Raw genomic sequence first — 13,347 nt, 5'->3', positions numbered from 1 at the left:
TGGTTATGCTCGATCAACTGGCATCATGTTAGTTATTTTATTAATAATTTACTGGTCATCTTTATTATGAACATTTTGATCTAGCTACATGCTGATCGTTATATTAACTGCAACTATGCTATGTAAAAAATATATTTATATCTGTGTTTGTATTTACATCCTGCCTTGTACGTATGTTTGTCTATGAGTTGTTCAAAACATTTAAACAATTATGCAATGACTTTGACCTGTGTTTGCTATGTCACCAGGTGGGAGTAAAAGAGAGCTGAAGTATGGCAACAGAGCAGTGAAGCGGGATCCGAGTCACTCATGCAGAGCTTCTATGCAAGGATGTGTGTGGTTATTATGGCAACCCTGCATGGCAGGGCTTTTGCACCAAGTGCTGGTGAGAACGAACCCGCAAAGCAGAGGCTGATAGGCAGGAGACTGGGTAAATGTTTTATTCTCTTTCATAAACATTGGCAACACAAGTCCACCAGAGACAGATCAGTCTTTCTAACTGGGACATATTCAAATGTTAACTTTTTGTTGTTCTCTGCTGTCAGTCCCCACAATGATGCAGGTTCACCCTTCATCTTTTCCAAATTTGAGGAGAAGAGGAATATGGAGAAGGGTCGCAGAGTTAACACGATGCGGAGACTCTTCTGGGGTGGTTTGTCCCCACTTAAACGCCCAGGTGATTCCCCTGCACTTCATCTCAGTTCAGTCATTGAAAATGGTTATAATGTCATTTCCACAACTCTATGAGTATTATAATCTAAAGTGATACGAAGCAACAACACGTTTAGCCAACGCTGTAATAGCTAATCTTATCTGAGACGCCTTATGCCGTTTCAGAGACTTCAGAGGGCCAGGTGGCAGACTTAAAAGACTATCATATCCTTGAGCAGGGGAACATCACCAGCTTCCTGAAGCTGCTGAGGAACCCATCCTCCCAGCGTCTGCAGTCCCGTTGCACCGCTTTCCTCAACACCATGGAGGCTTTCCATGTAAAGTGCTTCCTTCCTCTCTGTTATCACCACTCTGTTACCTCTGCAATTACTTTTCTCTTTCAACTTCTGTTTTTATGTACCTCATAGCTGCCTTTTCTGAAGTTCGAATAAAGCCTCTCACTTATTTCATGTTATTGTTATATTCTCTTTCTCTTTGCTGCAGGACCTGCCAGTGCAGAAGCAGTCTGAACTTGTTCAAGACTTTTACCAGAACATCGCTGTGTATTTCAGTAGTGAGTAATCAGGCCATTTTGCTATTCTGAGCTGCTGTGTGGGTCCACATTTTATGTGAATTATTGTGGGCCTATAATGTTTGTTCACTAAGCTAACACGAAGACAATAATTTAGTTAGTTCTTCAATATCAGTCCCATTGCACTCTGTATTGAACTGAACACTTGGCATACTGACTGATTGTACATAGTCTTGAACATGATGCTGATCATGACCCTATTCCTCAACTTCACATACTTGTTAACTGTGTCTGTTATTGGTAGGTCTATTTGAAGCTCAGGTCTCTCAGATGATAGAGCACATGGAGAATCTGATCATGACACGTCTGCACAAGTGGGTCTTCTGCTGTGACGATGAAGTGAAAGACTTGGCACTCTAGAGGAGGATACGGTCAAACAGCCATGCGTAGCCTTGTCTGAAGTCTAGCATTATTACCAAACCCCCTCCCCTGATCATTATCTATCTAGCATCACCAAGATCTTCCTTAGCAATGTTAAGGACTCATCTACTATTGTGATTCAACTTAGTTCACCATTGTTTTTCATTTAGAATTTAACATTGACAGGTCCTTAAACTGGGTCACCCCCCACACACTGAGAGTGCCTTTTCCTGATGAGAAGCCTGTTGTCAATGATCCCTTTCTGCCTGCTGTAACAGGTGACTGAGATATGTGGTTGTCTCACCTAGCTATCTTAAGATGAATGCACTGTAAGTTGCTCTGGATAAGAGCGTCTGCTAAATGACTAAAATGTAATGTAACAGAAGACAATGTTCCTTTATTTTGATAAAACATGGCACCAGTAACACAGAAATGTCAGTATGAAGAAAGCCAAATAATTAAATTAGTTTGACTAAAACATTTCCAGACCTTTTCAAATTTCTCCTGTGTACTAACTGTGTGACACTCACAATCGCCAGCCATAATTTAGATGGATGCCAAGCGAGCGCCACAGGACAAGCTTACATGCGTGTGTAAGTGCAGGCAGAATGTCTTCTAGGCTCTCTCCACCTCCAATAGTGACCCAGCAAATGCTGACGACTTCCTGTCTGGCCTGATTTACGTGGACTTCCTGTCTGGCCTGATTTACCCACCCCGGCTTCACTCCAACATGCAGTATGTGATCCACTTCGGCCTCCCTCACAGCCTGATGGCAGGAGAGAATGGCTACTACTTCACCAATTTGGTGAGATAATAATATGTACATGCATATACTCGTTGATTGTACATAGACTTCGTGCTGAGATTACGAGTCCTTTTTGGTAATTTTCTCGTTTTGTTCTCAATTTAACGTTGCGCAGTGGCCTTCGTTGAGAAGCTGGATGGGCCAGCACTCAATCTTAGCCGAGAGGAGTTTGAGGGGTACATGCTGGGTCGCCATGCTTCCTCCAAGAGGGGCAGTGAGAGATAAAAGATAGCCATGGAGACACAAGACCAACTAGAGGACCTTAAGGGCAGACAGAAGAAGGAGGACCAAGGAATGAACGCCCTCAAAGGGCAGCTACAGCAGTAGGTACAGTCGGTCCAGGCACAGGTAGATGAGGTAACGACCCAGTCTGCTCTGGCACAAGAAAAAATTAAAGTCAGAGTTTTTGCAAAGCCATTCTGTCTCTACTCTAACACAGGCAGATGATGTAAAGACCAGTCAGTGCTATTGCTAGAGGGTCAAGAGTCCAACAACAACACTTGTCTAACAGAGACAGAGTGTTAGCCATATTAAGACTGGGGTACAGTGGGCAACCCCTTGACCCTGGTTCTTAATGCTTGTGTGAGCTTTGTGGGGTAAATATAGGTGAGTTGCAGGTGATCGACAACAATACGTTTTTCTGTAGGACTATAGGAAGCAGCTTAATTGATAACAATTGAGGCACCAAATAATGGCACACATTTTTGGTTCGGTGGGATCCTCACAGACAAACAGACCTCAACATTCCTTGATGCCAACTTTTCACATAAAAATTATTTCTCCTATTTGGTTTCACAGGTCACAAAGTGCTGTCATCGATGTTTACATTCTTGACCTTGTTCAACGTTTAAGGTTCTCTTATTTGTTTGTACATGAGTCACTTTCATAATTACGAGATATGTGCTCTTACATGCTGTCAGAGAAAAGCTATGTCTTGGATGCTGAAGTTTGTCGAATATCAGGACAGTAGGATAGTATTTTTGTAATAATTGAGCACTCACTGGGGTAGTGAGCAGACTTACTGTTGATTGCTGCTATCATATTTGTTAGGTTTATCTTCATTTAGTAATCTAAGTGCCTATGCAAACAACGTGATAAAATAGTAATGAAGATTGATAAACCCTGTAAATAAGAGGTGGCTCAGTCAAAGTAGAATAATTTATTCAATGGTTTGTGATTATGGATTACATGTTACTTTCCAATATTAGACTTAGACTATGTTAAAGGTACAGTTAAAATCCCTTGCATATACCTGTTCTTGTTTAAATGTTAAGGATAAAGCTGATTGTATTCCATGTAATCACTGTTGTGGAGTACCATGTTTACATGTTTTAAATAACGTTTCCAAAGATCATGAAGAAATTGTTAGTGAATGTACAGCAGAACATCTAATAAAATAAAAAATGTATAAGGTAAGTGGACATTATTTTATTCTGTATCTGAGTTCCTCCGGTTGTCTTGAGTATCAGGCCGAGCTGTAAAGCCAATCTGCATTGCTTAACCTAACCAAAAAGCTTATTTTATTCTAAATACATTTTATATGATAGCCATTTTAGCTCTGCCTTCTGTCTTGCAACGAAAACGTAGTCATTTAACAACGTTTGCGACACATAGAAACCGGAAATAGTGACTGCGCCTAAGAATGTTAACTTTTTTGTTATTCACGGACTGGTAGTTGTAGTTCTTGAATTTCCGGACGAGAGAGAATCATGAAGAAATTGTTTCGCTCTCAAGAAAAGGGCGCCATTGAAAGGAGTGATGATTATGTGCTAATTGTAGGGGTGCGCATGGGGCTGGGGATCAGAAATGTCCCGTGCGAGAGAGGCAGGTTGAGGTTTCCAGGGTAAGAGTAGTGAAGAAGTTGTCATATGCTGAGGCAGTGAAGAATTTACATTTTTAGTCATTTAGCAGACGCTCTTATCCAGAGCGACTTACAGTTAGTGAGTGCATACATTTTTCAAACTGGAAACGAACCCACAACCCTGGCGTTGCAAGCGCCATGCTCTACCAACTGAGCTACAGGGGACTGTAATGGAAGATGGGTCGGAATGAATATATTTAAATAGTGGAGTAGGGTGGTGTTAATTATTAATAATATTTTTGAATTTGTGAGTGTAGTGTTAGATGGTAGGGTATTTCTTTATTTTATTTTTGAAGCGAAATTTAAGGGAGTTGGTGGCTAGTAGGTGGCGGTAATGCAACAAATTGGATGCCAACCGCCGTTAAACCTCATCGAAGAAGAAGAAGAAGAAGAAGAATCATGAAGATGACGGAGGAAAACAACGATGGAAATTCGACAATAACAATGGAAGATATCCAAAGTCTTATAAAAAAGAAAGATAATATTGAAGAACAAATTAAAGCTTACTACGACGTTTTGGAAGATGTAAGTTGGTAACGTTACATATGGATACGTTGTTTGTTTACATTTCAGAACAGCTACCGTTAGCGAGCTAACGTTAGCTAGCGAGCTCAAATGTGGTTATTTTTCCCAATATGTTGTAGCTACGTCAATCAATGCTGGTTTTATTCAGTCTGTCTTATATAACGTTAGAAACAACGTGTGTGTGTGTGTGTGTGTGTGTGTGTGTGCGCGCGCGCGCGTGTGCGTGTGTTGTGAGGCTATGATATGACGCAATAAATATGATTTCCCTTCAATCATTTGTGTGTGTTCTCTTTTAGCAAGAGGTTGGAATGGAAGGTCCTCTGGTTGATGCAGAGGGATTCCCTCGCGCAGATGTTAATGTGTACCAGATCAGAACAGCAAGGCACAGTATTTCTTGTAAGAGAGCTTGTAGCACTGCTGTGCAATATAACATGTTTTAACTGACACATTACTTGACAACAGTCAGACAAACTATTTACAGTGTAGTGTGTAAGCGGTTCCCTTGTTCATGTGTGCTACTGCCTACTGGATTTTTTTCTGCTAACTATGGCCACCTTGTCAATGTGGCAGGTCTACAGAATGATCACAAAGCCATTATGGTGGAAATCGAAGAGGCCCTGCACAGGCTTCATGCTCTAGAGAAGGCGAAGCGTGAGCAGGACCAGGCAGAATCCCAGACTGAGTCCATGGAGCAGGAGGTCACCCTGCCCTCTCCCTTCGCCCGTGTGGATGCTGTCTCACAAGGCTCCCCTGCCTGTCAGGCTGTGAGTGTTTAAGGTTTCTAGATTTACCTAACACATATATAGAATGTGTTTACCCAAAGACATTGTTATTTACTTAGTGTGTTTGTTTGGGGTTATTTAAGAGTGGTTTTGTTTTCAGTTGTGATAAGTTGATGTTTTTCCTCATAGGGCTTGAGAGTTAGTGATGAAATCATAGCATTTGGATCCATCAACACAGGGAACTTCCAGAACCTGCAGAATATTGCCTCGGTGGTTCAGCATAGTGAAGGGGTATGTTACTCTGTGATCAGAATAATCATGTTATAACCACTTGTATTTAATTGTTCATATGCCAAATGACCTCATCATTGGGGGGGGGTAACATGTGCCATTATGACAGCAATATGAAATGCAGTCACTACAGTGATAACTTACCAGGCATGAAATGTTGTATTTTCTGTTCCTTAGAAACCATTAAGCGTTACAGTGATTCGAAATGGCCAGAAGACCCAAATGGGCCTTACCCCACAGCGGTGGTCAGGCAGAGGTTTACTGGGGTGAGTGTCCTACCTATTGAGCTGGAGATTAGACTGATTACTATTTGATCTAACTTTACTGTGGTTCACATTTAAAATACATGCCATGCCAAGATGCATATCATATACAGTGTCTTTTTTTAAAGTATTCATACAACTTGACTTTTTCCACATGTTGCTGTGTTACAGCCTGAATTTAAAATTGATTATTGTGATTTTGTGTCACTGGCTTACACACAATACCCCATAATGTCAAAGTGGAATTGTGTTTTTAGATTATTTTTTTGAAATTCATTAAATGAAAAGCTAAAATGTCTTGAGTTAATAAGTATTCAACCCCTTTGTTAAGGCAAGCCTAAATAAGTTCAGGAGTAAAAATGGGCTTAACATGTCACATAATAAGTTGCATGGACTCCCTCTGTATGCAATAATAGTGTTTAACATGATTTCGGAATGACTACCTTTCTCTGTACCCCACACATACAATTATCTGAATTTCAAACACAGATTAAGCAACAGAGACCATGGAAGTTTCCCAGTGCCTTGCAAAGAAGGGCACCTTTTGGCAGTGGTGGAAAAAGTACCCAACTGTCATACTTGAGTAAAGGTAAAGATACCTTAATAGAAAATGACTCAAGTAAAATTAAAATTCACCCAGTAAAATTCTAATTGAGTAAAAGTTTAAAAGAATTTGGTTTAAAATATACTTGAGTATCAAAAGTAAAAGTATAAATCATTTCAAATTCCTTATATTAAGCAAACCAGATGGGACCATGTTCTTGTTTTTTAAATAACGGAAAGCCAGGGGCACACTCCAACATTCAGACATAATTTACAAACGAAGCATGTGTGTGTAGTGAGTCCACCAGATCAGAGGCAGTAGGGATGACCAGGGATGTTCGGTTGATAAGTGTGTGAATTTGACTATTTTCCTGTCCTGCTAAGCATTCAAAATGTAATGAGTACTTTTGGGTGTCAAGGAAAATGTATGGAGTAAAAAGTACCATATTTACTTAAGGAATGTAGTAAAGTAAAAGGAGTCATAGTAAAGTACAGATACCAACAACAAAAAAACGTAAGTAATACTTTGAAGTATTTTTACTTAAGTACTTTAAACCACTGCCTAAAAAAAAAAACATACATTGAATATCCCTTTGAGCATGGTGATGTTATTAATTACACTTTGGATGGTGTATCAATACACGCAGTCCCTACAAAGATACAGGAATCCTTTCTAACTCAAGTTGCCAGAGAGGAAGGAAACCGCTTAGGGATTTCATCATTAGGCCATTGGTGACTTTAAAACAGTTGCAGAGTTTAATGGCTCTAATAGGAGAACCGAGGATGGATCAACAACATTGTAGTTACTGCACAATACTAACCTAAATGACAGAGTGAAAAGAAGCAATAATGTACAGAATAAAAATATTCCAAAACATGTATCCTGTTTGCAATAAGGTACTCAAATGAAACTGCAAGAAATTTGGCAAAGATATGAACTTTATGTCCTGAATACAAAGTGTGGAGTTTTGTTTTGAAAATGGCTCTTTTTTTATTTTTAAAAGAATAATGTGCAAATATTGTACAATATATTGTCATTATGGGGTATTGTGTGTAGATGGGCGAGGAAAAATTATTTCATCAATTTTGAATTCAGACACATGCAAAAGCAAAACAAACATCAATTAAATTAAAAATATGAATGACTACATTTACATTTTTTGTCATTTAGCAGACGCTCTTATCCAAAGCGACTTACAGTTAGTGAGTGCATACATTTTCATACTGGCCCCCCGTGGGAAACGAACCCACAACCCTGGCGTTGCAAGCGCCATGCTCTACCAACTGAGCTACAGGGGACTACAAAGTTCTGAGTACTTTAAGCCTCCAACAACACATGGAGCGACAGTCTATAGCACAAGGCTTGAGCAGAGGGATGTGCAGGTGGCCAACAGGAGGACCTGAGCAGACAGATCAGGTCGTCTGGGGGTAGGCAGGTAGCTCAAGGTGTCTCGCCGTCTGTGTCTTCTCCGTAGCGGTAGGACACTTGTAGAACGAGATGTAGTTTGTATTTTAGCTCCCCAGGCACTCACTCAGGATACAGTCCACTCATAACTTTGGAGGAATACTCTTGAGCAATTAATTCCTCACTGCCACTTCATTGTAGTCCCCCTCTTCGATCAAGGAGACCATAGAAACCGCCCAATGTAGGCCGATGTATTAAAATCAAAACCGCTAGCTAGCATTGTTAGCTAAATTATAATTAATAATTTATTACATTTCTATAGTGCATTTCATAGAATCTCAAACCGATTCAAGAACAAAAAAACTACAAGCAATATTATATGACCGGTCAACTAATAGAGGCAAAGTCTTTGAAAGCTGCATCCTCCGAAGATGGAGAGGGTCAGTTTATGGCTTGAGCGGAGGGAGCTGGTCAGAGAATGGTAGATGATGGTGATTGAGTCTGCTGAAGATCTTGTAGAGGGCAAGTCTGAGAACCAGCCTGACTCTTATATCCACTGGACTTCTCCTCTTCCACTCTGTGTAGCACCCACTTGGGTGATGCCCCAGAAGCTCTGGGTACCAGAAAGCTCACCACACAGTTCAGATTAGTAGCCAGTCGTCCTCATTACGAGCCCTCTGCCTCAGCACTGCTGTATTCCTCTATCTCCCATTCCTCTCACGCTTCAGGCGACTCCTCGAATGAGCTAGCTATCTTGAAAAGCTGGTTTGCCATTCATTCTTGGGCAGGATTTGATTTGATTTTATCCAAACTAAATCTATACTAATTTGGCTATTCAAAAATAAAGTAAAATAATTCATACCACTTTTGTAAAACTATATATATACAGGAGCTCTCTGCATAGGCTGCCAATAGGGTGCCATGACAACTGTAGAAGATAAACTATTGACTGCTTATTAATTGTTTTCCCAACAGATGCAACATTGTGCCCATCCACAGATGATAAGGACCATGTGACCAGCAAGATCGTAAGGGGTCAACTTTACCACCAGCCTTACTCTGTTATGCCACTGGATGGCTATGAGTAAAGGAATTGTTTGAGCCCATAAATTAGAAGACTGACATTTTCAATTGATTCAATGTCAATTTCATGTTCTAATAAAAAGCATTAACATAATTTTATGTGTGAGTTTACATATTGCTTTCAGTGTGAAAAGATTAAAACATTTCTTCGGCTGACATTTCCATTTGCCCAACTCCTCACCTGATTTAACAGCTCAAGTAAAAAATAAAAATAAAACATTGACACATGAAAAAAGCATAATCAGTGTAATATTTAATTCATTTTTGATATTAGAGACATTTACAATTTCCACAAAGCCTAAGCAATTTAGCTTGGGGAGACATTGTAATTTTTCTGATTTCAGGCAAAGTTACTCAACAATAGGCAAGGTTACTGGTTAGTTGTTCACATGACGAGTAACCTTGCCTGATACCCTTAGCCGCAGGAAGTATGGGTAATGAGGATACTGAAGCATCCCCTGAAAAATAAGAATGCAATATATATATACAGTGGGGAGAACAAGTATTTGATACACTGCCGATTTTGCAGGTTTTCCTACTTACAAAGCATGTAGAGGTCTGTAATTTCTATCATAGGTACACTTCAACTGTGAGAGACGGAATCTAAAACAAAAATCCAGAAAATCACATTGTATGATTTTTAAGTAATTAATTTGCATTTTATTGCATGACATAAGTATTTGATCACCTACCAACCAGTAAGAATTCCGGCTCTCACAGACCTGTTAGTTTTTCTTTAAGAAGCCCTCCTGTTCTCCACTCATTACCTGTATTAACTGCACCTGTTTGAACTCGTTACCTGTATAAAAGACACCTGTCCACACACTCAATCAAACAGACTCCAACCTCTCCACAATGGCCAAGACCAGATAGCTGTGTAAGGACATCAGGGATACAATTGTAGACCTGCACAAGGCTGGGATGGGCTACAGGACAATAGGCAAGCAGCTTGGTGAGAAGGCAACAACTGTTGGCGCAATTATTAGAAAATGGAAGAAGTTCAAGATGACGGTCAATCACCCTCGGTCTGGGGCTCCATGCAAGATCTCACCTCATGGGGCATCAATGATCATGAGGAAGGTGAGGGATCAGCCCAGACCTACATGGCAGGACCTGGTCAATGACCTGAAGAGAGCTGGGACCACAGTCTCAAAGAAAACCATTAGTAACACACTACGCCGTCATGGATTAAAATCCTGCAGCGCACGCAAGGTCCCCCTGCTCAAGCCAGCGCATGTCCAGGCCCGTCTGAAGTTTGCCAATGACCATCTGGGTGATTCAGAGGAGGAATGGGAGAAGGTCATGAGACAAAAATAGAGCTTTTTGGTCTAAACTCCACTCGCCGTGTTTGGAGGAAGAAGAAGGATGAGTACAACCCCAAGAACACCATCCCAACCGTGAAGAATGGAGGTGGAAACATCATTCTTTGGGGATGCTTTTCTGCAAAGGGGACAGGACGACTGCACCGTATTGAGGGGAGGATGGATGGGGCCATGTATCGCGAGATCTTGGCCAACAACCTCCTTCCATCAGTAAGAGCATTGAAGATGGGTCGTAGCTGGGTCTTCCAGCATGACAACGACCCGAAACACACAGCCAGGGCAACTAAGGAGTGTAAGAAGCATCTCAAGGTCCTGGAGTGGCCTAGCCAGTCTCCAGACCTGAACCCAATAGAAAATCTTTGGAGGGAGCTGAAAGTCCGTATTGCCCAGCGACAGCCCCGAAACCTGAAGGATCTGGAGAAGGTCTGTATGGAGGAGTGGGCCAAAATCCCTGCTGCAGTGTGTGCAAACCTGGTCAAGACCTACAGGAAATGTATGATCTCTGTAATTGCAAACAAAGGTTTCTGTACCAAATATTAAGTTCTGCTTTTCTGATGTATCAAATACTTATGTCATGCAATAAAATGAAAATTAATTACTTAAAAATCATACAATGTGATTTTTTGGATTTTAGATTCCGTCTCTCACAGTTGAAGTGTACCTATGATAAAAATTACAGACCTCTACATGCTTTGTAAGTAGGAAAACCTGCAAAATCGGCAGTGTATCAAATACTTGTTCACCCCACTGTATATATATATATATATATATATATATATATATATATATATATATATTTTTTTTCTCTCACAAAAGTAGTGCACTGGGCCTTTAATAGTCCTGTATTAGCGGACCAATATAGCCTTCTGAGACCTGAAGAGTTGCATTGGGTCCCCACCGTCTAAAGGGAATCTACAGTGAGGGAAAAAAGTATTTGATCCCCCGCTGATTTTGTACGTTTGCCCACTGACAAAGAAATGATCAGTCTATAATTTTAATGGTAGGTTTATTTGAACAGTGAGAGACAGAATAACAACAACAAAATCCAGAAAAACGCATGTCAAAAATGTTATAAATTGATTTGCATTTTAATGAGGGAAATAAGTATTTGACCCCTCTGCAAAACATGACTTAGTACTTGGTGGCGAAACCCTTGTTGGCAATCACAGAGGTCAGACGTTTCTTGTACTTGGCCACCAGGTTTGCACACATCTCAGGAGGGATTTTGTTCCACTCCTCTTTGCAGATCTTCTCCATGTCATTAAGGTTTCGAGGCTGACGTTTGGCAACTGGAACCTTCAGCTCCCTCCACAGATTTTTTTATGGGATTAAGGTCTGGAGACTGGCTACTCCAGGACCTTAATGTGCTTCTTCTTGAGCCACTCCTTTGTTGCCTTGGCCGTGTGTTTTGGGTCATTGTCATGCTGGAATACCCATCCACGACCCATTTTCAATGCCCTGGCTGAGGGAAGGAGGTTCTCACCCAAGATTTGACGGTACATGGCCCCGTCCATCGTCCCTTTGATGCGGTGAAGTTGTCCTGTCCCCTTAGCAGAAAAACACCCCCAAAGCATAATGTTTCCACCTCCATGTTTGATGTTGGGGATAGTGTTCTTGGGGTCATAGGCAGCATTCCTCCTCCTCCAAACAGGGCGAGTTGAGTTGATGCCAAAGAGCTCCATTTTGGTCTCATCTGACCACAACACTTTCACCCAGTTCTCCTCTGAATCATTCAGATGTTCATTGGCAAACTTCAGACGGGCATGTATATGTGCTTTTTTGAGTAGGGGGACCTTGCGGGCGCTGCAGGATTTCAGTCCTTCATGGCGTAGTGTATTACCAATTGTTTTCTTGGTGACAATGGTCCCAGCTGCCTTGAGATCATTGACAAGATCCTCCCATGTAGTTCTAGGCTGATTCCTCACCGTTCTCATGATCATTGCAACTCCACGAGGTGAGATCTTGCATGGAGCCCCAGGCCGAGGGAGATTGACAGTTCTTTTGTGTTTCTTCCATTTGCGAATAATTGCACCAACTGTTGTCACCTTCTCACCAAGCTGCTTGGTGATGGTCTTGTAGCCCATTCCAGCCTTGTGTAGGTCTACAATCTTGTCCCTGACATCCTTGGAGAGCTCTTTGGTCTTGGCCATGGTGGAGAGTTTGGAGTCTGGTTGATTGATTGCTTCTGTGGACAGGTGCCTTTTATACAGGTAACAAGCTGAGATTAGGAGCACTCCCTTTAAGAGTGTACTCCTAATCTCAGCTCGTTACCTGTATAAAAGACACCTGGGAGCCAGAAATCTTTCTGATTGAGAGGGGGTCAAATACTTATTTCCCTCATTAAAATGCAGATTAATTTATAGCATTTTTGACATGTGTTTTTCTGGATTATTTTGTTGTTATTCTGTCTCTCACTGTTCAAATAAACCTACCATTAAAATTATAGACTGATCATTTCTTTGTCAGTGGGCAAACGTACAAAATCAGCAGGGGATCAAATACTTTTTTCCATCACTGTATGCAGCTGTATCGCCTTGGAACAGTTCATACATAAAACATTCTCCATTCAGGCTCCAAAGGCATCGATTTCCTCCTTAACTTGATTTAATGGTGAGAAGGCAGGAAGATATGCATACTTTGTTTATGAAACACCATTTTCTACCACCATGCTATGGTGGCTGATGCTACTTCCTGACATTGCGTACAGCCAGCATTCAGACCAAAGCATAAACAACAGACTGCTGCAACCTGATTGGCTGAACGTGATATCAACATCCGGACTAGCATTTATCTACTAGCATTGTGGTGGAAAATAGTGTTTCATAAAGAAAGTACGCATATTTTCCCCGTTTTATTCTGCCTTCTGTTTGAACCGGTCAACGGGGATACAAGTGTATCGCAGGCTGCATAGATTCCCTTTGGAC

General features: G+C 41.1%; 1 protein-coding gene and 1 pseudogene across 1 annotated transcript; both read left to right on the top strand.

The window, feature by feature from the left end:
- Positions 1–272: 272 nt before the first annotated feature.
- On the top strand, positions 273–2,933 carry LOC121583973 (annotated as a pseudogene).
- Positions 2,934–4,526: 1,593 nt separating this feature from the next.
- Positions 4,527–9,195, top strand: psmd9 (proteasome 26S subunit, non-ATPase 9). The gene is made up of 6 exons (XM_041901043.2): positions 4,527–4,794; positions 5,091–5,190; positions 5,365–5,558; positions 5,706–5,807; positions 5,985–6,073; positions 8,994–9,195. The coding sequence occupies exons 1-6, from the start codon at positions 4,618–4,620 to the stop codon at positions 9,019–9,021; spliced, it is 690 nt and encodes a 229-aa protein (XP_041756977.1). The 5' UTR covers positions 4,527–4,617; the 3' UTR covers positions 9,022–9,195.
- The last annotated feature ends 4,152 nt before the right edge of the window (positions 9,196–13,347 follow it).

Source organism: Coregonus clupeaformis, chromosome 16 (genome assembly GCF_020615455.1).
Source record: "Coregonus clupeaformis isolate EN_2021a chromosome 16, ASM2061545v1, whole genome shotgun sequence".
Classification (NCBI taxonomy): Eukaryota; Metazoa; Chordata; class Actinopteri; order Salmoniformes; family Salmonidae; genus Coregonus; species Coregonus clupeaformis.
This window is presented reverse-complemented; position numbering and strand designations above follow the sequence as displayed.

Bases quoted from the DNA above. Each gene is read 5' to 3' on its own strand.
- psmd9 (XM_041901043.2), top strand. From the start codon at position 4,618: ATGCCAACCGCCGTTAAACCTCATCGAAGAAGAAGAAGAAGAAGAAGA. The intron at 5,191-5,364 runs GTAAGAGAGCTT...TCAATGTGGCAG, and splicing joins AGCAAGGCACAGTATTTCTT to GTCTACAGAATGATCACAAA. The intron at 5,559-5,705 runs GTGAGTGTTTAA...TTTTCCTCATAG, and splicing joins GCTCCCCTGCCTGTCAGGCT to GGCTTGAGAGTTAGTGATGA.